The sequence below is a fragment of the Aulonocara sp. 'chitande type north' Nkhata Bay genome, linkage group LG13 (genome assembly GCF_057382095.1).
Source record: "Aulonocara sp. 'chitande type north' Nkhata Bay isolate Kocher_YH1m ecotype deep benthic linkage group LG13, A_spYH_male_GT1.1, whole genome shotgun sequence".
Lineage (NCBI taxonomy): Eukaryota > Metazoa > Chordata > Actinopteri > Cichliformes > Cichlidae > Aulonocara > Aulonocara sp. 'chitande type north' Nkhata Bay.
This window is the reverse complement of record NC_141356.1, coordinates 5,080,204-5,107,605: the sequence shown is the minus strand read 5'-3', so window position 1 is coordinate 5,107,605 and position 27,402 is coordinate 5,080,204. Positions and strand designations below refer to the sequence as shown.

General features: G+C 43.7%; 1 protein-coding gene across 1 annotated transcript in view; it reads left to right on the top strand.

Annotated features, from left to right (window-relative positions):
- The window catches only part of thada (THADA armadillo repeat containing), a 122,148-nt gene that overhangs the window by 57,860 nt on the left and 36,886 nt on the right, over positions 1-27,402 (top strand). The window contains exons 29-31 of the mRNA XM_086258352.1: positions 6,678-6,846; positions 22,385-22,488; positions 25,260-25,342. Of these exons, the coding sequence (XP_086114478.1) occupies positions 6,678-6,846; positions 22,385-22,488; positions 25,260-25,342 (356 nt within the window). The remainder of the gene's footprint in view (positions 1-6,677; positions 6,847-22,384; positions 22,489-25,259; positions 25,343-27,402) is intronic.

Genomic DNA, 27,402 nt, shown 5'->3' with positions numbered 1-27,402 from the left:
AGACTGAGCATGCACCGGTTTATTGTATTTCCAGACTTGCTTTCGACACAATTTACAGTGCGCGCTACTCTGTTTGACTTGAAATAGCCCGAAATACCTTCACACTACGGAACTTCTATGGCTCTTCCATTTGACAATCTCTCCGGCGTTGGAACCATCATCTGTTTTATCTTCGGTAACCTTCGGTTACGCTCTCGGTTGATTTTTCTCTAGTCGGCGCACTCATTTCCTCCAATACCCGGGCGGCACGGCGGCTGGCTGCTTTCCAAAACAAATACACATGTGCGGCTTGGCACTTGTGCTGTACGTAACAAGTCACGTGACGTGACGCTGCAGCTGTGATTGGTTTGGCTCTGCACTACTTAATTTGGATTGGCTGTTCTTTTTTTTTTCTTTTTCTTTTTTTTTTAAAAAGAGGACGAGCGGTGAGGCCTATCGCAATAGTTTAATTTTTCTATCGAGAAAAAGTTATTTCGCAATACATATGTTATCGTTCTATCGCCCAGCTCTAGGTAGCCATCTAACTCGCATCTGATAATAACCTGTTGAATAATTCATTTCATTCCATATTTAGTGACACACATAGAAAATGGAAAGTGAAGTGTGATCAGAAGCTGACTGGGTCATAAACTGGAGCCGTTACCACTTGCACCTGTAAATGTGTGACTTTGCCTTCGTTGAATGCATACGTTCTTAAAAAAATAAAAAATCTGAACCTCAGTGAAATCTCGTAGTTATGCCTTTAGAGTTCCATCTCTTGTGGGTGAAAATAAAAGGGCTTTCGGCTGAGTCTGGCACTGTCAGAGAAGGTATGCAGCACACACATCTAGCCAAATGAAGCCCACATGTTGGAGATGTTAAATATAGCCCAGCCACAACTTCTTTGGCTCCAGCCATGTTTCTCTGCGATACCCCCTTTCCATCCCCCAACCCATCTATCCCAGGCGTGTGCAGGACGTGTCTGATGAGGCCGATGGCCGTCGCCCACCGCGTGCTCCCCGTCTCCATAAGACCTGACCCGTCACCTCCAAGGATTAAATGTTGCTTAGCTTCACCTGTTGACAGGCCAGAGCACCATACTCAAATACTGTGGTATAACTCCTTTACACCGCATAGCAAATTATTATTTTTTTAAATCTTCATAACCTCCCACCTCATCCTCACTAGATTTGTAACATTCCCTCGATGCCGGGCCCTCTGCAAGCGTCACACCTGCATGCGTAATGACGGAGTGAATAATGATGATGACGAGAAAATGGGGGAGGATGACGAGAAGCGGACATTTGTTATAATAATTAATGGCTTCATTCCTATCCGCAGTGTCTTTAAAACAGTTTGTCTTATCTCCTTGGAGCGCCTCTCCTTTTCTCTGTCTCTCCATCTTAACTGTAAGCCCTCAGAGTGTTGTGGTAGTGATTTATATCCCGTGATATCCAGCCCAGGCATTTCTGCTCACCCTGCCTGCACCACTCCCTTCCTTTCCTTTTTGGCCCGCACTGTCTCACATCTCATTTCTTTAGAAAGGGCACAGAACTGCCTATAAACTGACTTCAAAAGGGACTGCTATCAGTTTCTTTTTGTTTTTGTTTTTTTAATACAATGCAGTGCATTTCCCCACGATGACGAATGGTGAACAAATGCCTAGAGAAGAACAAACTTGCCATCAGTATCTGAACTATGCCTGACATGAAAAGGAAATAGTTTACTGACACATTACAGGATTACATTTCATAATGTAAACTGAAGCTGTACCCTGTGTGCTAATCAGGCCAACTAGTAGCGGCAAGGAGTTTATGAAACTGATGAAAACTAGCACTGTAGAATTAGAAGATACAAGATGGTATGCCAAAAGCCGTGCAAAAGAGAACATGTAGGAGTTTGCGTGCTGTGTAGAGCACTGAAATTCATGCCTGAACCTTCAAACTTAAGACATGAAGGGTCATACCTGTGTTTTATTAACTGAGAGGGGTCTCCTTCACCAAATAATAATAATTTGAAGGAAAGGGACAGTGTGACTGGCATCTTTCTAAAACATCATCCTCTTCTTCATCACCTCAAGCCTCAAGTCTTCTGAACCGAAGTCAGAGCTCTAACACAAGAAATAGTGCAACAAGATACTTGTTTATTCCTGATATTGTCAGAAGTACTTAATGTCAGCAGATTAGACACGAGACCGTTCCGACTAACGTTTGGTTTAAGTGACCTAAAAACATTAAAACACTCACAATTTCTCTCCGATAAATAGTTTGATTGCATTTTCACATTGTATGAGAGTTTATTCACTAAGCGTCAGAGTCTAGTAATCTTAGATCTACACAGATGAACACAGGCTAATAACATCAGCTTTAACCCTCCAGTTCTGTGTACACCCCCCCTTACTTTAGTCTTCCTGGCCTGTTTTAACAGCTCTTAAATTAGCATAACAAACATTTTTCACCACCAAATTCAGTGCAGTGGGTCAATCAGTAGGTAGTAAAGTGGGTCTTTCAGGGGGTCATTCAGTCAATGGGAGGGGGGGTTTTAGTGGATTCCCACTCATCTCCTATGGTGGTCACCCTTGACCGGGAACACCACATATGTAACAAGGTTGATTAAAATACTCAACATTCAATGAAAGAGGTGATCATCACTTTCATATGTTCACCTGCATAGTGTGGAGGATGTCATAAGGCCTCGAGGCCATCAGATGTAAAAACCAAAACAGTATTTATGAGTGTTTTAAGTTGTAAATCAGTCAGATTTGACCCGAACACGACAGGAAGGAACAGCAGTGCTGCTTACCCACAGAAAAGTTCAGGATATCTTCACCAACTCACCTCAGCATCGCTGTTATCAGTCAGAAGTGGGCTTCTCTAAATGACTGGCCCACATTGGACACCTTTCACAAAGTTTTACAGCCTCTTCAAGAGTAAAGAGGCCTTCCACAGATGGGAGGAAAACAGTTGATCTGATATCCTCGTGTTGGTGTTGTTCCCAGATCATCATACTAAATGTTGTTCCAGGATCAACATTGCAAGTGACCAATCAGAATGTTGTGACGTCATACCTTTGCGACTTCGGGAAAAACCGGCGTAAAACAAAAAACTGTACTTAAGCTGCGTGAAACCGCCTCTGTCCGCCGATCAACAGACCCTGACCCTAACCCTAATCGTAACCCTTTAATAAACAGTAAGCAGAATTGATATTGTCCTTGCAACATTGGAATTTCATAAATGCACGAATGGCTTGGCGTGCAAAGGAATAACGTCACAACAATGTGATTGGTCACTTGCAATGTTGAACCTGGAACAACATTTTCATGATGGTCTGGGAACAACACCAACACGAGGATATCAGATCATCCGGGGGAAAACACCAGGTTAGGTCTGTATCTGGTCCAAATAATAACATAAACACACTGGCCACCTGCAGACTTATGAGATGTAGTTTAAAGTTGATGTTTTTGATATGTCCTACAGCGGCCACCGTAGCGAGAGTTATACTGTTGAATTGGGGAGGACTAAGAAAACAGAAGTCAGTTGACTGCAATCTGCCGATAACGTGAAAACCTTACATTCTGTAACTTTCAGTGTAGTTTGATGTCCAGGTGAAAACTTGACACATATTATTTTAGGTTATGAGATCTTTTTGATACATTCACTGTTAACTGGATGTCTTTGGGTTTTTGCCTGTGGGCAATTTGAATATGGCTCAGTTCATACGGGCTGTTGTAATATCAAAGATCTACACAAAACTGACAGAAGCATAAATAGCAGTGGGAACATGATTATGTTTACATGATTACGTTTACATTATGCTGGCTGTCTGCCTAACCAGGCATGTACAGTTACGTGCAGCCATGATTATGCTTGTCGGGTTCATACCGGATGTTTTTTAATTTGACACACATTCTAGTGGTTTTCCACACAGCAAAATAGTCAGGACAAAGAAAGAGTTTTGGTGGTAAAGTAAAAGAAGGATTGTTTTTGCTTGGCTAGATCGCGTCCATATGAATAAATGAAGGAAGCCAAATTGTTTAATTTGTCACTCCTTGCTTCTTAATTTGCTTACAGTAGGTTCTTTGCTAATCAGCTTTGACTCTCAGGCTTGTTTAGCCAACATGCTTGAGTCTCTGTGGAGGAAGCAGTTCTCCCAGCTTTCCAAAATGAGGCCCAGATGAGCCTGATCCAGGCCAGTCAACAGTCTGCCTACTGAATCCCACAGGGGACGTCCCTGTTCCTAAAATTACAACCTTCCAAACTGTCATTTCCTTTTGCAAAAGACTTTCAATGGGACAAATTAGCACAGATAGTTAACATATGGGGCCCAAATGGGGGCTGGGACGAGTGGAAAGTGAGGAGTTTGCATGAAATTTGGTGGGTTTGTGTGTGGGACGTTTGTGCTCATAAATTCACGTGTGCAGGCGTGCAGAGCTCAGGAATGCAAACTGTTGTCTGCGTTTGATACAGGGCCCTTTGGTTGTCTGTCTGGCTGTATGTGTGTGTGTTCACAGCAGGTGGAAAAAACATTTGTTAACAGTTGATCTGTTGCTCCAAACAGCCCCCACTTTGTTTCAGTGCATACCGATTGGACGTTTCTTGTCACTTCTTGTCCCGGTCTCTCAGTCAAATCACCAGGAGATCCAACACTTGATCGTTTATTGGCTTTGCTGCTTCCTCTTAACAGATGCTGTTTATTATTAACATACGCTCTCACGGTGCTATCCAGATATCTGCTAACATATCTCGCCTCCACTCAGTACCAGAGCCAAAAAGATGGGCTTCTTTTTCACCTCCACATGCCGCTGCAGCATGAGAGGTGTTTCACATTTCTCTGGAAGCTTCTTTGAATTTTTCATAGCAAAGCCGAGGGCCGTTTTTGGCCCCAGCAGCCAGTTTTAATGCCATGAAAGCCCCTAAACAGGCCGGCAGTATTAATGTAGCTTTGATCCACTTTTTACTTTTTTGCATGTAAATAAGTATGCATGCTTGTCATAGACACCATGACATCACCTATTGGTTTTTGCACTCTACATTTTGAAACATCAGCATTAGCATTTTTGGCCGGCACCATGTTAGTTTATTGGAGCCAAAAAGTGACTATATTTGGATTGGAGGGTGGAAAGGGTAAGGACGGCTACATCCATGAACTGTATGGGTGCAATATTGGACTTGAGGAACAAGGTATCAATAAAGAACTCCTCAAAACTGCAGCACAGACTTATTGGATGGTATATTTCACACAGCGTCCCGCCACCTCAGTAGGATTGCCCTCCTGGCCAACAGGGAACAGAATGATAACGCCTGTCTTTTATATGCACCTCATTCCCACTGATGCCAAACAGAACAAGAAGGGGGCCAGCGTCACACTGAAAATCCTGGTCAGGGTATGAAAAACGTCTGTCCAGAACTGAACAAGACTGGGACAAGACCACTACATGTGGATCCGTGAGGCTTCAGCAGTTTTGCATCTGTCACAATATGGAGTGATTTCAGGATAGATATGAGATAATCTGGATTTTGAGAAATGGACTCGATGCACCACTTGAGTTTTTTCTTTAAAAGTGGTAAGATTAGGTATTTTAGCATAGCAGTCTGTAGTAATTGACTCACTGGGGAGATGGCCCCAAGTGGACACTAGAGGAACTGCAATTTTTAGCAGTTTTTACCAGAATGGCTTTTCAGCTTTGTAGGATGTCACATTGTGACTTGTCTGTGCTAATATATAAATGCACGTGTATTCTAACGTCTACTATGACACGTACATGAGCATTATTAAGACTCAGGGTGTTGTGGTTCCTTTCAGAAACATCTACATACAGTATGTTTGGTACACAGTCTCCAAGAGGCAACCGTTAGACTTTTATGTTTGCTTTTTCCTGCTTATCTGTTGAAGGCAGCCAGTTTAGTAGGTGTCAGTTTTCTTCCAGTGTGATGGCTGTTTTTCGTGGAACTGTACTCCAGCTATCTGTTTCTGCAAGTAGCTGAACTCTTACTCTGCTCCTTTCGAGCCGTCTCACCCTTCCCCCTTTTATCTCATTCAGGTCTTGGTCATGTCCTTCCCTCATGCATCGGCTCTGTTATGACATCGGAGAAGGAAAGATTAGCAGCATGTAAACAAGGTTAATTTTAGCATGCACCCGGGGTGACTAGCTGCAGCCTCCATCACCGACGAACACTGTAAATGACCGTGAGCTGGAGACATCTGCGCCTGTGTGTGGGCGAAAACAAAATGTAGTAGGCCGTTTCCTGGCTGGTTAGGTAATGATTCTAAAATATTTGATTCAGGGTTTATCGGTCATCAGCTGACCTGGGAGCAGTTTGTTTTTCCCTTTGCAGTAGAGGAGGGAAACAGGAGAGGGAGAAAAAGATGTTACATAAGCAGTGCAATAAAATAGCGGCCAACTGTCCAAACCAAATAGCTCATAGGTCATCACTGAGAATATGTCCATGACTTAATGTGGTCGGGGAACAAAATAACGATACTTCATAATGATAATATACGTGGTGATTATGTTATTTGTCATAGAAAAGTTAGAATAACAATCTTTGACTTGTGATAGCGGGGAAACATCAGTACTTTTTCCATGAAATCAAATGATATATTACATAATGCAATACTGAAAGATTATCATAACGACGCCGCCATCATCTTTCCCCAGTTTTTCCACGATACTAATGTTTTTCTCTGCTCCACAGATGCGGCCGCTCGGCTGTGTATCGCACCAGAGAAATGGCAGCTCGGGCTCTTGTCCCCTTTGTCCTGGTCACGCAAATCCCGTCCACCGTCCAGACCTTGCTGCAGGAACTTCCTCTAGAACCAGGACCCAAACTCCAACAGAACCGCATCCACGGCACTCTGCTGCAGGTCTGCTCCCGTGCACACGCCAGCATAAACCAGGACACACACACACTTTGTAAAGATGACACCGAGTTGGGGAAGGGGTGTTGTTTTAATGATCGCAAAGATTCTTGTAGAGTTGGATTCAAAACCTTAGTAACTTCAGTGTGTTCGTACGTGGTTGTTCTCTGTACGAATCAGCAAAGGAGCACACAGTTCTAAGTTACGTACGCCTGTCTCAACGTTTTGGATTTTGATTCTGTGCCCGTGTGAAAAGAGGGTGCACAACAAGGTGCTCTACTGCAAATATGAGTAGGCACACTTTGTTACAGTTTGTCACGTGTCACGTACACAATCATACAATGAAATGCTTGTTGCTGTGCAATTAGAGCAATAAGCAGTTAGCAACAGTACTCCTTGTACTCTGAACTTAAAATCTGCCACATTGGTGAGATGCTGGAGTCGGAGTCTCACCACGGGATGAAGAAACTCACTGGAGAGGAACCTGAAAGATGCTTGAGCCGGCCACAATATGGATCCGCCTAGCAGCTAAACTTTCAAAATAAAAGGGAACGAATCCGTCTTAGATGGTGTTGTTTCACGGATGATAAAAAGTTCTCAATCACAAGTCTTTAGCCAGTGACTGTATGTGGGAAAAGCCTTTTTTGAAAATTACATAAGGCACTGGCAACCGATTACAGTCACAAGTATTTCTTTTGTTAATCTGACCTTTCACAGTACAAATATTAAAACTAGTTGTAAATGGTAAATGGCCTGTATTTATATAGCGCTTTACTAGTCCCTAAGGACCCCAAAGCGCTTTACATATCCAGTCATCCACCCATTCACACACACATTCACACACTGGTGATGGCAAGCTACATTGTAGCCACAGCCACCCTGGGGCGCACTGACAGAGGCGAGGCTGCCGGACACTGGCGCCACCGGGCCCTCTGACCACCACCAGTAGGCAGCGGGTGAAGTGTCTTGCCCAAGGACACAACGACCAAGGCTGTCCAAGCCGGGGCTCGAACCGGCAACCTTCCGATTACAAGGCGAACTCCCAACTCTTGAGCCACGATCGCCCCCTATAGAATGTATTCTATAGAGTCCATTCTGTACTAGCTGCGTGAAATTGTAGACCAAAGGCAGTGATGGAAAACAAAGACATGAGAGGCAGTTGATTTTGCAGAGGTCTCTGGGAGTGCCTCCAGCTCTTAGGCTACGTTCACACTGCAGGCGAAAGCGCATCAAATCAGACTTTTTTGACCCTATGCGACCCATATCCGATCATGGTGTGACAGTGTGAACGGCACAAACCCGATATTTTCAAATCCGATCTGGGTCACTTTGGTATGTAGTACTGAATCCGATACATATCCGATGTCTCAGAAAGCGACTGCTGTGTGAACGGTCAAGTCGCATTAAATCCGTCTTTTACGTCACTGACACAAGACAGATGCCAATTATCAGCGCCGGAGAAGACATCGTGAACGCTTCCTGGCCATCCAGTGAAACTGTTGGGAAGACAATGTTGGAGAAACGTGAACATTTTATTTGTACTGTATAATCTGCAGATTCTGACAGAAATCTGCAACTATCCTTTGAAGCACTACTCCTCTAAAACAGTAATAAGGATCATTATTAGGTTATTTACATTATTATGTAAATAACAAAATAACTTTATAACTTAAAGCAAAATTGGGAAATTTAAAGTCCGAAACAAGTCTTTATATTAACGGCCATCAGTCAAACAATACTGTTTGCTCTGGGTCTAAACAGAGCGCGCTGTGTGTGACGTCGTCTTTTGCGCATGCGGGCCGCTTTGAGGGTTCACACTAGAGCGCATTTGCTGTCGCATTTTATTTGTAGTGTGAACGAGCAGACAAAAAAAATCGGATTTGATCAAAAAATCGGAATTGATCAAAAAATCGGAATTGAGCATTAAGACCTGCAGTGTGAACGTAGCCTTAGTGAGAGTCATGAATCAGTGCTGAAGTGTGCCAAAACGCTTCATGTTCAGATGTGCTTTTAAAAAGCATGTTCAGCATGAAGAAGGCGCTATAAGGCTTCTGCTTGTCTGGCATTAGATTAGGGCTAAACGTGGGGTTTTATTTTTCACGTATTTGGGCTGTTTTGTATGCTTCAAAACTTGTGGCGCATTTAAAAAAAAAAAAAAAAAAAAAAAAAAAAGAAGCAGCTTATTAGAGCTAAGGCACACATTTATACATGAAGCCAGCATGTTCACTTGTCAGGAAAATTAGATTGTATGTAGTTTTTACCCCTCAGCTATAAAAGGCAGATGGGGGGGCTGTCATCAGGCGCGGCGGCGAGGACAAACGAGGCAACGGGAGCTTCAAATCTCAGTGAAGTCGCCTAGGATTTGATGTACTAATCAGTGTGATGTAGAATAGGAAAAAGAAACTAGACTCCAAGCACGTAAACACGGATGTCAACGCCGCCGGGATGACATATTACATGAAAATGAGCTTCTCAGTTGTTTTATGAGGGAGGAAATGCATTCATCACAGTTGTTAGCCTTCAAGGACACACCGTGTATCTCCAAAACATAAACTTTATTCCAAATGAAAACATGACAATCATCACCACTGGACCCGAGCTGCGATTTGCGTTTCCACCCAGCAAAGAGAAGAGGCAGAACGCAATTACCAAAGCAGTTATCACGACGGGGCGTATGCGGACGCCAGCGGAGAGGTTGGAGATACAATGCATCACACCTCAGCAAACACACACATTATCTGTCAGTCCCACACACTCAGTTACCGCACAGAGCCTGTCCAGACAAGGCGGTTATCGCAGAGTAAATACCAGTGTTTAGTTCTGTCATCACACTCTGACAAACACAACCAAACAGTCTGCTGGTAATATCAACACACACGGGAGGGGGGAGTGGGAGTTTCCCCGGCCTTTTTATTGAACGCCACTGATGGGGTCGGCCAGGGAGCCGGTGGGCGTGGAGCGGTAGGAACCGGGGGTCGAGACAAAAGAATGAAAAAGTGCACTTCTTTTTGGAGAAGATGGAACACTCACGGGGGGACGGCGGTCTGGACTGCAGGGAGGTCCGCTGTGGGATGAAGGCATGGATGGAGGAGGGGAGGTGGGCCTCTTAAAAGCTTAGAGGAGATTTCAGGAGGAGAGCGGTTTACTCTCCTTTCCTGTCATGGTCGCCACGTGTGAAGCTTCCCCACGTCTCCTGGTCTAGCTTCATCCATCTTCATCTATGTGCCCTCTGTTTCTGCTCATCTTTTTATTCTTTTGTTTTGTTGTTGTTTCCCATGATTCCCCTCACCTCGGATCTTATTGAATCCAGACTTGTATCATTTAGAAGTCACCACCTTTACATGTGTCGCCAGCAGTTTGTTTTGTTGTCACACTGTAACACATAAACACAGGTGAAGTCTTTGTACACAGCGTGCTTCATACAGGCGGCAGCTTCTGAAGCTGAAAATTAGGAACTGCAGTTCCACCAAAAGGCTCATTTCCCTCTTCCTGACAAATGTGGATGTATCTGTTTTAAATAAAGCTCAGCCTTTCTGTTGAAGCTTGATGTTGATGTTAGTGGCGTAGCTGCTTTGACTGGCTGGTTGAGTCTAACGCAGGAGGCTGCAATCACTCGATTGCTAGTGCGATAGTCTCACTGTCATTTGAGGTGTCGGTGGCTTTTGGATCACTTGCAATGCAATTACCTAACAAAACAAATCCTGTTACTTAACACTGACACAGGTATCTATGCCTGTGTGGTGTACCTGTACAGCTTTGCTAAAGCGGCTTGATAGCATTGATTAGCAACTTAGACTAAACACAATTACCTCCATGTCCAAAATAAAGACTTCAGGACTCTGTGTCACAGTGGCTTTGTCCATCTGTCATACAGTAACATGGCTCTCTATGAACTATAAGGTGCAGTTCAGACCACATTCAATTCCCCTCTCGCCCCTCGGGGCGGTCTTTATCCTTCAAGCTTGGGTCCTCTACCAGAGGCCTTGGAGCTGGAGAGTCATGTGCAGTATCTTAGCTGTTCCTGGACTGCGCTCCTCCCGACAGAGATCTTGGATGTTGTTCCTGGGACCTGCTGGAGCCACTCACCTAGCTTAGGGTTCGCTGTTACCTTCACCCTCTGCATCTTTGCAAGCTCCATATACTCTCAAGACACAAATCCACTTCTCCATTCTGAGAAACTATGATCCTTAATTCTTAAATAGAGGTTTTACTTAAAAATGACTAAAACCATTTTCAGCTGAGCTCACTAGAACCTGTTTTAACTGAAATCGCTTCTTACTGCAGTCGATCTCTTTGAGCATTTGCTGCTGCATACTGGTTACCCCAAGAAATTACGAAGTTGGTGTCCCACCACGGTGACTGTTCCTCAGCTGTTGCTATGTGGATCTTTTTGAGTGCACAGGCTGAGAAGCAGGGGCTTGAGCCAGGCTCCGTTGGCTCCACTGGCCCCCTCTTTAATCACACCCCTGCATTAGAGTTTGAATTTGAAAAGGTTTATTCACACATCCGCTTATTTGGCAGTTTTAGTCCGTTTCAACCCCGTTTCGCTTCCTCTTCGTGCAGTTTTTTCATTTGAACCTTTTTTGTAGCCATCCTAAGACGGCTCACATGTAGTGTATGTCACATTCGCACAGACACACAAATATGTGTACAGGATACAGCAAAGCCGAAGCCTACTGGCTTCCTTAGACATTTCATTTCCTTTTTCCTTCCACTGAAAGCACACCAGACCATTGTACCTCACACACTGTCTGCTCAGCTTTGCTGCATCCACAGTGTGAATACATAATAAGCCACTGCAGCACATATACATCACGCTTCCTGTTTTTAACTTACAGTTGTGTTGAACATCAGTCCTTTTACTCTGAATTGTTACATATTTGGGTTTAATTCTCCATTTATTCCTTATTAATAATGCTGCTGTTATTAGGCCCGCTATTTTTTGCTATACAGTTACCCCGCCAGTGGTATTGTTTTGTAGTCATACTTATAATAACATTATATAATGAGATAAAACTGCGAGGACGGAATCCTAATTAATGCTACGATGTGTAAGTAAGATCTCCCACGTGTAGCTCTGAATAGCTCTGCTCATCTGTTTTGTGTTAATTAATAATTTCATGACTGCGTCAAAGCTTCAGGTGTCTCGAGTGTTTCAAGAGTTCAATAAAGTAACGATGAACTCGTTTGATCGGCGGGGATTGATTATCTGTGGGGACTATCTATACCGAGGCTACAGATAGCAGGTGAGTAGGTGTACGCTAATGTGAGGGCACAATGAGGGCATTGTGGAGATGATGGAGGCAGATATGCAAAGAGCTGCAGAGCCCAATGCAGGTGAAGTGGTCTAAACTTAGTAAGACAGAGATAGAGGTCTGAGTGTACGTGTGGAAGGGAGCATCTCTCTCAAACACACACACACACACACACACACACACACACACACACACACACACACACACACACACACAGATAAAGACGGTAGCCTCCTTGCTTTGTGTGTGAGAAACAAGGACGATGTTTAGACTGGAGCTGCAGAGACGCGGAGCGAGCGTGCACGCTAGCAACATGCACGTACGTGTGCACGTTCATGTATGCCACACTCTGGCGCTGTTTACACCGAGCTTACGAGGATTCTGGTTTTGGCCCCGGGACCTGTCTGATGTATGTTAATGTGCGTCGCTGTGTGTGTTTGTGTATAACAGGTAGCAGATGTTTTTGCTCGAGGGAGAAATGACTTCCTCTGTTATTGTCAAAGAACAACTGTTAGTGGGCCGAGCGCGGAGCTGGGAACCATCACCGCTACTGAGGCCGGCTCTGCCACCCTGCTGACTTTCACACAGGCGGTAATAAGTCGGATACAAGGAAATGTTTCCATCAGACACTTTTTTTTGGCTAGTTTTTTTTTTTTTTTTGCACGATTATAAGAATTCTTTTGTACTGAACATTATAAATCAGAGAAAGTTTAACCACTACTCTGACTTGACTTGCATAAACTCCAAATAAACAGTGACTATCTCACCCCAGATCCTCATCCAGTAGAGCTCTCTGCTATGAAGAGTAGCCTAAAGGTTGTATCAGGGTTTGTATATAGTTAACAACTGACTGTCAAATACAACAAAGTATAATTCAACAGTATTTCAACAATGGTTATTATTCACTTCCACAGTGACCTAAAGGGTCCACTTTTGAAGTAGAAGTCTTCAAATAAAGTTGTTAATGTGTAATAATGTAAGAGTTTGCGTTTCCCTGTTGCTTCTTTTTCTTAAACTACATCTCACATGTACATCGATGAGCTGTAATGTTGATTTACTGAAATCTTTCAGATTTTTGCATTTCGTCTCATGAAGTTTTCACACACGCTTTTGATTGGGTGATTAGCGTCACATGGGATGAGTTACAACGCATGCGTTTGGTCTGCCGCACGTTTAAGCCGCATTCAGTTGCTTCTGGAGTGAGTCGGTGCGTTCCAGTAGTAAAGTCAGGAAAGTAAAGACAAAGGCTCTGCAGATCAAAATAGGCCTACTGTAAATACAAGAAACGTTGCTCTGAATAAAATGCAAACAGTCTGTCAAAATCTAGTAAATCTGGGTCCTTAAAGAACGGCCTCTGGGTCCGGATCCAGACAGCAGTGCGCCTATTGGTGATGTCACTGCTGGGATTTACAGAACATTAGGATTCACTGACATTTTAAAATGGGAGTCTGAGGGATTTGCTTTTGAAGTCAGCCAGAGGCAACTTGAGAAATTGCGGTTTTATCCACTTTGATTTTAGCTTAATGGATCAGCCTCGAAGCTCGTCCCTTGAAGGCCGGCCTTCGCTGATCCTGGTTCTGCGTAAGGCTTCTTTCTGTTAAAATAGAGTTTTTCCTTCCCACTGTCACCAAGTGCTTGCTCACAGTGGCATCTGAATATTGGGTTCTTGTATATATTATTGTAGGCACTAGGGTTGGGCGATATGTAAAAATTGTCCAACCGACATCAGTCCAATAATCCACGATGGGCGATATATTCATGCATGCGCAGACTTTTTGATGGCCGCAGCAGTGTAATCATGCACGGACTGATTTGCACGTTTACAACACAGAAGTCCAAACATGGATAAACTAATTTCCCAGAAAAATTAGGGCTGTCAGCGCAGTCATAACGATTAACGTGATTAAAAAATTTTACGCGCTCAACTAATCTGGAGCGCAGAATAAACAAACTTTGGATAAACTGCCGAAATGCGGTGACGGAGGCATTTCAGGGATTTTGACTCAGTCTGCGCTCCAGGTGGGTTAATTGTTAATCGTGTTAGTCGTCATGATGGTGCGTTAACGCTGACAGCACTAAAAAAAACAAAAAAATATAAAGTCACCAATTTAGGATGAAAGCGGTGTGCCGCTTGTGCAGACGTATAGTGCGAGCAAAGTACCCAAACATGACTAACTTGCATGAGCATGCACGTGTCCACCATCCGGCTGAGTATGCTAGGCTATCACCAGCTTCTGCAGCTCCATCAACAAGCATTTGGGCGCACTCTGAGGAGGGGGCATGTGCTCGCAGATGAAAGAGGGTGCTGTTAAAACAGCGCTACTAATTTTTTATTTTTTTCCCCCCCCCCCTGTTGACTGCTTCTATTAGCTCCATTGTTATTAGCAAACTTGCTCATGGGCAAATAAATAAATAAATCGCCCCTGTAAAAACGATCAACGATGGGCTCAGCCTATCGTCGATTGTCGATATATTCGTCCAATCGCCCAACCCTATTAGGCACTTTTACTTCGCAACATAAAGAGCTTGAGGTGACTGCTGTTGCTATATAAATAAGATAAAACTGAATTGAAAGAGTTGCCTTTGTCCTAAATTTCCATACTATATTTCTCAATTTACAACAGTATTTTCACCTTTTACACACTTTTAGTGGCACAGACTGATCTGGGTTTTTGTTTTGTTTTTTCCCCTCGAGATGGAAAGCTTATTTGACTATAACATGTTCTGTGCAGAATATATTACAGTAATGTGATAGAAATAGGACATTTTCATGCATGCACTGCAGTTCTAGATATACACCGACACTGTACGCAGCGTTTTCAGAAGTCAGAACTCATCCGAGGCAGGCTTCAATGTCCTGGCCTGATTCTCTCTACGTCATCCGGATTTGGTCAGCCTGATTAATTGGTTGCACTTAGGGCAGTGCTGTCTTCTGCGTGGCCTGGGTGAGACCCCTTCCCGGTAATCAAACATCTCTGAAAACCACTGGATTCACTTCAGTCACCCCGTCTTGCCCAAAACCTCTGTTGATACAATCTGGACCAAGCTTAACAAGCCCACCGGATAGACCGGCACTAACCCAACCCGACACTGGACTCCACTCTCGACACGCGCCAGCAGCAGCCCTGGCCCACAGCGCCGGGTACAGGCCAGACATATAAAGCTGCGGCCTGTGGTGGTTTGAGAAGGGCCAACTCGACACATGTAATCCTTTGTGTATTTTCACAACAGAGGCTAAATGAGACTGAGGAGGCTCTTGAATTCGGAGTATCGTTGTAGCCTCGTCTCTGGCAGCAGTTGCGTTGGTGTAGCTTTCCTCAGTGCATTCTTCTCTGCTGTCTTCAAATAATTTTCTTTTGGCCTGACGACTGCTGCCTTTAGCCAGCGATCTGCCTGGGCTTTCTGAGAAAAGCCTCTGGGCTGAACCAGAGAAAGAATGTGTGCGCCTGCACACCCAGTCAGCCTGCTTTTAAAATGCCATCAGATATATCCAGTCCAGTGGGAATCCCAGGTGTCTCGTATTGGTGTCAGACGTTTTGTGCTATTTTGTCAACATACAGGTGGCAGTTCCAACCGGGCAAAGTGGGCAACTGCCCAAAACATTTCTTACAGTGGTAGATATAAACCACTCTTGGTTTATGTCCTTGTTGGTTTATATTGAACCCATTTTATTGTATCTAATTTTTTCCCACTACGTCAACATACATCAGGGATTTATTCATTTGGCAACCCCTATAGTCACAAGTCGTCTCAATGGATGGCTTTGTTTGATGGCTGTATGAATTCTAGGTTATGCAATGTGGTTGCATTACATCGCATTATTTAATATTGTAACCGTTCACTCTTTATCGAATACCGTATTTTTCTGACCATAAGGCGAACCGGATTATAAGATGCATTAAGTGAAACAAAACAGTCAGATAAGGCAAACTTTACTCAACTTATTCTTCTTGCTTCCTCCTCGTCCGTAACATTGATTCATTAATGTAGAATTATCTCGCAGCTGCTCTGTTTCCGTGCTGTTGCAGTATATTAATGACTAACCTCATATTGTGGATGGATTATCTCAGTTGTTCTCCTGACTGAAGTTTGATCCGTTTACAGCATCCTGCCATGCGATTGCATTTGTCCCTAACCATCGGGAACCCTCACGTTAACTTTTATTGAGTGGAAAAGAGTTAGCGTTCATCCTCCAGCTTCACTGTTTGTTATGCTAACATAGCTGTGTCGCTAGCGATCACGTAGCACATCATTATATACCAGCTAGCCCAACTTCAGTAACCCTACAAACGTCACTGCTGTTTAGTTTTCTGTCTTCATTTATGTTGGAAGTGATAGCAGAGCTGTACGTTTTCATTTTTTACAGAAATCTCTCAGTCAGAACATGCTATATCATGTTTAGGTGGAAACTAGCGAGCTAACTTCCTGCTAACTCTGTTAAATTTAATAAATTCCGTTTTCATGGATTCCTGGATGTTAAACTTAATTGTTACACCTGGTAAATCAGCAACGCTGATCATTTTATTAAAGGTGAAATAATTTAGACAGTTTTTAACTCTCAGTGTACCGTAGTGTTTGTTTGACTTTGGGACCTGAAGCGGAGTTTTGGCGGTGTTGCCAACTTAGCGACTTTGTCGCTATATTTAGCAAGTTTTCACACCGCCTTAGCGACTTTTTTTTCTTCTAAAAAGCGACTAGCGACAAATCTGGAGACTTTTTCTGGCATTATTGGAGACTTATGACTACTTATTCACATGGAAGCACGTATCGCTCTTACTCTCAACAATCAGCGGTTGCTTCAATCTGCACCTCGCCTGTGCAAAAACGCTCACAGGCGGCAGGTAGTCCTCACGCAGCAGTCGCCCCAAGCTGATGTCAGAGCAGGAGATATTCACCCCTACCCGTTAAAAACTGCAAATGAATCGCGCATGAGCGAAGTTGCTGCTATCGGTTTGCTGTCAGTAAGCACAACCAGAATTCATACATAAGGCGCACTGTCGATTTTTGAGAAAATTAAAGGATTTTAAGTGCGCCTTATAGTGCAGAAAATAGGGTATATTCAAAAGGACTTCATGTGATTCATAATGAGCTTCACTATATTTGTCCAAAACCTTATTTAGGAATATGTTTAGTCTGTCTTCACATCATGATATATCGTGATGTCCTGCCTTAGTGTTGTGTCCAACATTTGGAGACAATTTCCCTACCAGTGTTGGATGCCTGTAAACTTCATATGTTTACGTCCTGACTTTCTTCTGCAGAATTGATTTGTCTACCACTTATTTCCAATCCATATTGTCGAACAGTTTCCATTAAAAATGTATATATATATTCAGCCATTTTAAAGTTGTCAGTTTTGCCCAAGTACAAATGTAATGTCTCATGTTTATGGTCATTAGTTGCTGTCCACTCATATCATTGATCTTTACTTCTGTTATGTACAAAGTAAACTAACCCCTGGCCTCTTGTTCAGGGAGCTCCTGTTTTACTACTGCAGGATATTCGACAGCTGAGTGTCAATCCTTCACACATGCACACCCCCTATGCTGCTAGTACCAGTATGTACACCCGCCTCTGGACATAATAAAATAACAAACAACTCCCTGGAGGCCAGCTGCGATGCTCTGTTATAACTGTTAACAGTGATATAGTCATGCACATGGAATGCATTTATAAGCTTTGTTTGTGCAAGAATACGGCCGTGCAGGGCAAGGGAAAGTTTGTGTTTCTTTTGTTTTTTTTTATATTTAGCTCGTCTTTATTGGATCTCTTTTTGTCTAATTGGGCGCGTCCACACTCTGCCTAACCTCTATCTGCTTTTATGTGAACGCCGATTTATGCGTTTCTTTGTGAATGTGTTTTACTGGACGGAGCCCCGGATTGCTGTGCAATTATTTGCGCTTACACTTGCTTTGTGCATGTGCGCGCATGTGCGCTTGCAACAACATGTGGTCAGTCTGTGGTTGCGGCAGTGGGAGGGACGGCAGGGCAGCCTGATAACAGAGTCTGAAGGGACCTCACATCCACCACCACTATTTTTAACGGACCCAAAAGCAGAATGAGGCTTGTTGCAACACACAAAAAGGCACACACAAACAGTTAAATGTCTGCTTAGAGAACAAGGCATACAAGGAGGGTTTGATATTTTCATAATTCAAGTTTTTCTTGTATTTTTTTTGTCTGAAGTTCCAATCCACAGCTATAGGGGGACGCGTGGTTGCACTATGAGGTTCTAAAGTATCTAAAACAGCTGCATTGATAAATATCTTTTTATATGATATAATAAATATGTCTGTTTTGAATAAACGCACTAAAGCCTCGATTATACTTTCTGCATCCACGGCTCCACTGGGATGTGAAGAGATGTGAATTTCACGATCATACGGTGAGCGTGAGAGTCTGTGTTCACGTTCCTGCATGTTTTTTGTGATCATGTAGACTCGTCTGCAGAGTATTTACATTACAATGCACGAACTATGAATGTGCCTCAAGGAGTGAAGTAAAGAGACGAATAACAGGAATGACTTATTGGCAGTTGGGTATCCAGCTGTCCATGTCCGCAGTATAATCAGTATAATCAGGGCTCAACAAAGACAGACTTGCAACCCTTCACACTAACATTCACATCTACCGATCTTTTAGAATGGCCTCTAAACCTAACATGTGTGCCTTTGGACTGTGGGGAGGAAGTTTAAGTACCCAGAGAGAACCCACACAGGCACATGCAAACCCAAAACCTCCTGGCTGTGAGGCGACCACTAGACCGCTGTGCCAATTATTTGCAATGTTTGCAAACCTCCATGTTTAAATAGAAGCACATACACTGGATACTTTTTTCATATTTTAATGTATTTTGTTGCCAGCGATGTTACCAACTCTCACCATTCCCTCAAATAGTGTCTGAAGGACTTACAACATGTCACATCTAATCTGAAGAATGTGAAGTATGTTTCTCTGAAAATCTGAAGGATGTGATGCGCATGCTTGAGAATAAATCCACTCTGGAGCTGCCTTTCTTCTGGCTAATGTTAGCTAACTCCAGTGTGCCTGCTAACACAGAAGACCGTCAGATAGCAAAAGCCAGTTTTAAGTGGTTAAGAGTTAGCCGCTAATTTATCCAGACTCCCAGAATTCATTTGGTATCCGGCCATTTTTTATATGAGTTTATCAGCTAATAATGTGAACCAAACATTGTCTGATCTATGCAGCCACAGCTAACTCGCTAACCATATCTGTTATTGCTTGGAAAATCATGTCGAAGTGGAAATTGCTTCACCACCTAAGGAGACCCATAAGTCTAACTTATATTTAATGAGCAAGCATAACTACAGTAGCATTTATTTTCTACCTTAATAATAAACAGTGGGCGCTAAACCAGCTAGCTGTATCCATACAGTATAAAAGATGCACCTAGATATACGAAGACAAACGTTTTCACAATCGCCTCATCTCAGTTTCAGAAAAAACAGATGTGTGGAGGATGGATGGGTCTGACTGGGAAACTGGCTGCTCATTGGATTACGTGTCATCAGTCACAACCTCAGCATGAATGTGTTTTAAGGGGTCAAGACACAAAGCCATTATTCTGTACATTTCTATAGGATCACAGGTCTGTTTGCAATCACAGCACCTGCCATCTAGTGGTCTTCAGAGAGAATGCAGGTTATGACATGCCATGCTGTGTTTTATACGGTCTGTGTCTGCAACCTTCATCTCTTTTTATTGTTGCAGCATTCAAAGAGCTGATACATACGTATACAGTACATACGCTTGTCTCCTAGTTGTTTTAAAAGATTCCTGGAAGTCAGTATATAATAGTGCAAGCTCCTTTAAGCATCTTATACATTATAATCATACAATACACAGTACTGCTTTTGTTTTTCATGTCGGAACCAGTTTATTTGACCACAAGTCATATGATCATTTTCCTACAAGTGTGGAAGAAGTAGCAAGAAAGCAGGAAATCCACATTTAGGCAGTCAAGGGGGAAGAAATCGGACATTTGATCAACAAAAATAAGCCTGCAGAAGGTCTCTGTGCTGCTGTCTTATCGTCTCCCATTCATTTACGCTTGATCCTATCCCGGGATCTCCTCCCACAGTGGGGTGTAGTTCTGCACTCTGTCTTTGGGAGGAGGAATTCTATAAATATTTCGGTTTTCTCCGTGCCGGGCTGGATTGAGCCGGTTGAGCCTCCCATGCAGGGACTTCCCAACCCGGTGGATGAGGTGTAACTGTGGAGTGCAGCAAGAGAGGGAGAAAAGACAGAGCTCCCTGCTTTGGACACTGGAACCAGTGCTGGAACCGGTGATGCTGCTCAAGCAAACTTTTAATGAGCAGGCGTGTGCTTGTCTAAACTGGAAGTAACAGCACAGACCACAAAGCATATCGAAAAACCTCTGGAGTACTTTTTGATCTGCACTTTTTCTTTCTTTTTTTATTTTAGCAAAGTGATAAAATCGTAATAATGTGGTTAAATGATTAACTGCTCTTATATCAGTAAGCTAATCAAGGCCACCATTGAGTTAGAAGACAGACCCACAACCTTTCTTTAGAACTCAACTATTTTGTAATATCCTGTATGGCTGTGCACCAGCAAGTTTTAAAAGACACTTGATGAAGTTTCTAGATTTAAACCCCCACCAGAATAGATTCAACATTTCATCATCCACGCAGGTAAACAAGATTATTTTAGTCTGGCACCGTGGCCGTGAGCAAACAGGGTGATAGGTTACTTTTAGAATGACTTCCTTTGCCGAGCTTGTTGGAACTGGCAGTGAAAATGAAGACATATTCTTATGTTTGAAATAATGGGAATCAAAATTACTTGGAAATGTTCAATATTTGGTTTGGGAATCTGCTCCAGCTCTGGCTTCTCGTAGGTGGAAAAGCCCTGAGAGAGAGCTGACAGCGAGAGGAAGAAGGACCTGGAGGTGTGGAAGCTGTTTGTGTGAGCCAGTGGGTGTTGCCTGGGCGTGGAGACTGCAGGAGATGAGATGGGGCAGGCCAGAACTCAGCGGCCAGGCTTGGTGCTACGTGGTCGCCCTGGTTTTCCCCACGTTGCCTTCCCTGCATAGCGTAATGAATGGCTTCCTACTGGTCTGTGGCCATGGCCCCAGCTTAAAGAGTATACTTACCAAGGCCCAGAATACACACCCCAACCAGCCAGCCAGCCTGTGTCCTGGCCTCTGAATACTCCCAACCGCCACTCCACCTGCTGCAGACTGGCTCAGTCTCTCATTGGCAAATCGGCCGAAGTGAAAAGAATGATTAAATCTTCATCGGGAAACTTCTTGCTTTCCTGTCCAGAGACCAGAGGTCACACGCCAGGATGGAAAGATGCTCCTTTGGAGCAAGCAGCGTGTTGACCTTTCAAAGTGTGCTTTGAGTATTTACTGGAGAAGAGGGAACATCAAAAGGGACAACTCTGACCATCTTCTTGTCATTTAGGTTGAGCAACTAGTGGTTGGTGGAGTTGCTGTGTAGGATTAACATGTTCGCGTCCCGGGCTGTTTGGCTCAGTGTAATAAATAAAACAAGACAGAAAGCCCGTCTAACAATAATTTCCCATGTAAGATTTCTTTTTATGATTGGTTTGTAAATGCACCATAAAAACCATTAAATTCCAGACAAAGAGGAGTATTTGTGCTGTAGTCCAGACGTGGTTGGTGTCCAAGTAAATTTTCCACCAGGGAATTCGTATTTATTGTCTTGTAATTACTGATGATTCGCAAGTTTCATTCAGCGCACAGTGTTTTCTCACCCTTTAGTCCAACATTTAGGAGCTCACCCTGTTGCCAAATGCAGTCATATAGCCAACAGTAGAAAATCCCCATCAGTAGTGGTTTGATGCTTCATTTCATAATGAACCTATTAAGACTGAGTGCAAACCCAAACATGTTACACTATCCCTTTAAGGTGTGATGTCATTGCGTGGCTTACCCTTTAGAGCCTAAGGCAAACCACGATTCATTTCACTGATAACACGTCCTACAAGGTCCATCTTTTATCTACACTTACACACTGTAGCTTGTGATTCAGTAGTTACTGTCTACATGCATCAGATCTCTGCCACACAATGTGGTTGAAAAAGAGGGGAAAAACCACTCGAACAACAGAGTATCAGTAACATGTATGTGTATGTATCACTCTGCCAAGATGTAAAGATGAGTGGAGTTTAGTCTGTTTCTGTAGGGCTTGTAGATAATTCTCTGTGACTCTGACTCCTGTATAATAAATATCCATTCTGTCTTTTTCAATTTGTGTGTGTGTGCACGTGTCGGTCTGCAGGTGCTGTTTCTCTTGCGCTCCTACCAGACTGACTCACACAGACCCCTGCCAGCAGGAAGCGGCATCGGTGAAGCTCTCTGTCAGCGCATGTGGCTCGCTTCTCGGTAATCCTAAACACGCCCACACACAAACACACAGATAAGCATCCATCCCTCTTTTCCAGCTCCCTCGCCAGAAGAATAGCTCCTTGTCTCACCGTACATCCCCTCCCCGGCCCTGTCCGCTTCATGTCCTGCCCCGGCTTCCATTTCAAAGAGACTGCCTGCTGACCCATCTGCATGCAGTCCCCCCCCTACTTTCCCTCTACCTCTTGCCCTCCTGCTAAAAGTCCAGGCCTCAAGTTGGGGCACAGTTACCTGCCACCCTCCCCCCACCAACTCCTCCTCTTCTGTGTGAGGTCAGGTTTAGGTCTCCTGTGCTCAGGCCCTACAGCAGATAACACAGCGCCACTGAGTTAGCAACACTAGCCCTACTAGCTCTGCTTGGTTACACTGATGAGCTTTTATTAAGATGACGAGGTGAATTCTTGCTCACCAGAGCGTACCCAGAGTCTGCTCGTTTGATCGCCCGGCGCCGGGAGCCCGGCGCCCAGATCTAAGGACATCACAGGTCAGAGTATCTTTGTTTTTGGGAAAAGAAAACCTCCCAAACTCATCCAGATCACCACTAATTTGAGGCAGCCGCCTTCCAAAAAGGATGGAATGCATTGTTCGTCTGGTCTGAGTCAGTGTTGGGTTTTGGCCTCACACCGATCCTTGTGTTGTGTCATTTTGGACTTTTTCTGGCTCCGCGAGGGTGTCCGCGCTGCAGCGATGACTCTGGCGACGTGAAGGGCCGGCGTCAGCCTGTTAGGACCTTCTCCAGTGTGTAGTTTGGATCGCGATCTAACGATTCAACTTCTTACAGCGTGTTTGATGATGATAGCTCACATTCACAGGACTCATCGCTGCCAGAATCTGTCATTAGTTAACCAACAGTCGCTCCTCTCTCTCATACACACACCGTGCTCCATCTCGAGTATCGTGCGTGTATTAAGCGTGCAGGCGGCTGATGTGGGGGCATGTGCGCGTTATTAATATCCGAGTGATGAAAACATGACGTCAAGCTCGCACACTGTCTCTGTTGTTTTCTCTCGCACACACTCGCGCACACACACTTGTGGCCTCTTGCAGCGCTGTGGTCACAATCTTGATAGAACGCACACACTTTGCAGCGGCCACACATAAACTGGGTCGACATTTACAAATAATATGACAGCAGCGAGAGCTTTACTTCACTAATGTGCAGGGCAGGAATAAAAAGAGAATAACACCAAGTCGTTCGTGTTTTGAAGCCTTTGTGTGAAAACTCCTGTGACATTCAGGAAATAAGTCCCGTCTAGGATGACAGAGCTGGGGGCAACTCATATGATTCTGGCCTATTCTCAGCCATCAGGATTCATCAAAAATGAGAACACAAATCACTGTGCCATTCAGTGTCTGATCCCATGAGCTACTGACCCACTAATAACAGTAACTGTTTGTCTGTGTCAGTACAATTAAGTGGTTTATGTGTCGTTCCGTGGAAAGATGAAATGTTTTGCTGATTAGCTGATGAACAGCTTTGGGTTTTTTTTGGTTTTCCTTCTTGTGTTGACCTGCACTGACACTCAGGACTTGCAGGAAAAACAAACACCATCCATGCCTCCATCTGTTATTGCCATCCGTGGGCAGCAGTACAAGCAGAGAAACCCAGGCTTCACTCTCCCCGGCCACCTCCGCACTCCAAAGCCAGCTCCAGGGGCTCATCCCAGGTTTACAGGTCCTGAACGCCTCACCCAGGAGGCGTTCAGGACCTTACTTGTTACCGATCAACAAGGAAGCGAGCAGTCTGATAGTGAAGTGCTGTGTTGGGGCATATGGTACTATAAGGTCTTTCAGATAAGACGGGTCCCGATTATTAAGGCCGTGGATGTGACCAATGTGACAAAGCTGCCACTGCTTTCAGATGTTTACAGTGTATGAAGTTTCCAGTTTATTAGGAACACCTAACTCGCGCTGTTGCAGTGCAACACAAAAATCATGCAGGGCTGTTTCTAATGTTCGGTTTTTGAAGCCTCTCTCAGAGAGGTGTTTACTCAACCGTGTGCTCATTTCAGCTGATTGTTTCCTTTGCTCTGATTTATTTTATCTGGTGAATTTTTAGATGTTTCGCTTGTTTGACTGTTGAACTGTAGGTCCAGGGTGTGTTTTTTCTTTAGCTTATGTTTGAATTTTATGGCGTTTTGTGACTTTATATGTTATATTTATGTTGGCAGGTTTGTTAATTTGCTCAACTAAATTGAAAGCTTAAAGCTTGACACCCTACTGAGTGAATGTAAACACTTTGTGCTGCATACATTTGTGTAGGGAGCAGACTGGATATGGCTGGGAAAAAGGTATTTAAATGGATTTTATCCACCTCCTGGTTAGAAGGTCGTACAGTGCTGTGCAAAAGCGGCATGAGCCACAGAGCCCACACTCAGTTACAGCAGAGATCACAAACGTTCTCACAAGCAATAAATGCACCGAGTTGGCCATGCCCATTGCCTTAATTCAACAGTTTGTGGTGAGGCATCAGCCGGTTCGTGAAGAAAATCTTCGTCTGTGATCTTAATGGGAAACAGATGATCAGTGACTGGAGGCTGCAGTGTTATCTCTTTAAATCGATAAGCAGTTTAGGAACATTTAGGCAGCCTACTTGATAATAGAGATCCTTCATTATTAACAGCTCTTAAACACAAACTCTGTTTTTCCCCCCAACGTGTCTAAATGTTTCTACGGCTTTTGAGGGTCAACCGATTTCAGTCAATTTTCTGTGCTGGATCAAAGACGGCCTCGTGTTTCTCTCTTTTCAGACAGAACAGTTGTGTGGTGACCAGAGGAGCCTTTGTGGATGTGTTGGTGTGCCTGTGCGGGCCTGAGATCAGCATTCTGGAAGGTGAGTAGTAATTGTGGGATCACTACTTTTCACCGGAGTTTTAATGAAGACCTGCAGAAATATGCAGAGTGTGACACAAATGCAAGTCCTGCACACTACCCACAACCACGTGGTGACACACATACAGTGACATGAAAAGGTTTGTCTGTGTGTAAAACACAAGCTGATTAGATTGATCATCGAAGCCAAAAAGCTGTATTTTAATCATCCACTTTGATCCAGTCTGGATCAGGATGGTTTAGGTGTTTGTTACTGAACTTGTAAAGATGACACCAAAAATAGTAGACATGGTTAAGACAGAAGTTCAAACTGAGCATCAGAATTGGGAAGAAAGGAGATCAAAGTGACTTTGATTGTGACATGGGTGTTGGGGACAGAGCGGCTGATTGGAGCATTTCAGAAACTGCAGATCTGCTCTGATTTCCTCACACAGGCATTGTTACAGAGAAAGTTCTCTGGATATTTTCTCTGGATGAAAATGCCTTGTTGATTTCTGAGGTCAAAGGAGAAGGAGCACACTGCTTTGACATGATATGAAGGCAACAATAGCCACTTGTAAGAAAAAGATAACTTTTTATTGTCAGTGCACACTCATACCTAATATACCTTATTTTTCGGACCATAAGGCGCATTAAGCAAAAACAAGCATTTGCATTCATTCTCCAGCTTTACTGTGTTTATGTTATGCTAACATAGCTGCGTTGCTAGTGATAACGTAGCACATCATTATATACCAGCTAGCCAGTCAGAACATGGTATATCATGTTTAGGTGGAAATTAGCGAGCTAACTTCCTGCTAACTTCTAACTCTGTTAAATTTAATAAATCCTGTTTTCATGGATGCCTGGATGTTAAACATAATTGTTACACCTGGTAAAGCAGCAGCGCTGCTCATTTTATTAAAGATAAAATAATTTAGACAGTTTGTAACTCTCAGTGATGCCGCAGTGTTCGTTTGACTGTGGGACCTGAAGAAGACCGAGTTTTGGACCCAGATCTCTCCGCGAGGCTCCTGACTACGGCAGCCGTAATGCTCCGGCAATACATCAACCGGTGCAGCTTTGTATCTTACCAAAGTCGTACCAAAACATTTTTTGACAGATTTTCGAGCACCGCATAAAATCGATTCAAGGTCAGTAGCACAACCAGAATTCATACATAAGGCGGACTGTCGATTTTTAAAAAAGTTTTTTAAGTGCGTCTTATAGTGCGGAAAATACGGTAATAGTACAACGAAAGTGTCCCACATCAATACTGCGCGCAACTAAACACAACACAGTAACTTAAAGTGGGTTTTTTTTAAAGTGCAAGAAAGGTATGAGCAAAAAAAGGAATGTCTTAATAAATGAATAAAAGAATGAGTGTTTATTGCACATTATTATTATTGTTATTGCCCCCACAAAAGTCCAAGGAGGTAGCCAATCAGGTGAGCTGTTAGCATTGATTAGGGCTGTTGTAAAAGTTGTCCTTCAGTGTGTTTGTCCACGACCTCAGCAGCCTGACTCTCAGGAGCTGAAACACCCGGTGTCCTCGGTGTGTGCAGTCCCGTGGCCCCCTGAGACAGCGAGTGCTGTACAGGTCCTTCAGGGAGGGAAGAGGATGTCCAGTGATTTTTGGGGCCATATTAATGACCCTCTGAAGTGCCTTTTTGTGTGCAGCTGGAGAAACATACACAGATGCAGTATGTCAGCAGCCAAAGTATGCAGAAGAACATCTCTAAGTGCAAAACAGCCTTGAAGCATGAGTTCACCAAACATGAGAAGGTTTGAAAAAACCTGCTCCGAGTCCATTTCTGGTGCAGTATTTGGTTTGTAGGGTCAGCATTTTGTGTAAACAGCATGAAATCATGGATCCGTCCTGCCTTGTATCATTAGTTCGGGCTGCTGGTGGTGTAGTGCTTCACACTCTGGACCCCTCAACACCAACTGAGCGTCATTTAAGTCACTATCTGAGTTTTGTTGCTCAACATGTTCATGTCTTTATGAGCACAGTGTATCCATCTTCCTGCTTCCACCAGGATAACGCAACATATCATAAACCTCAGATCATCTCAAACTGGT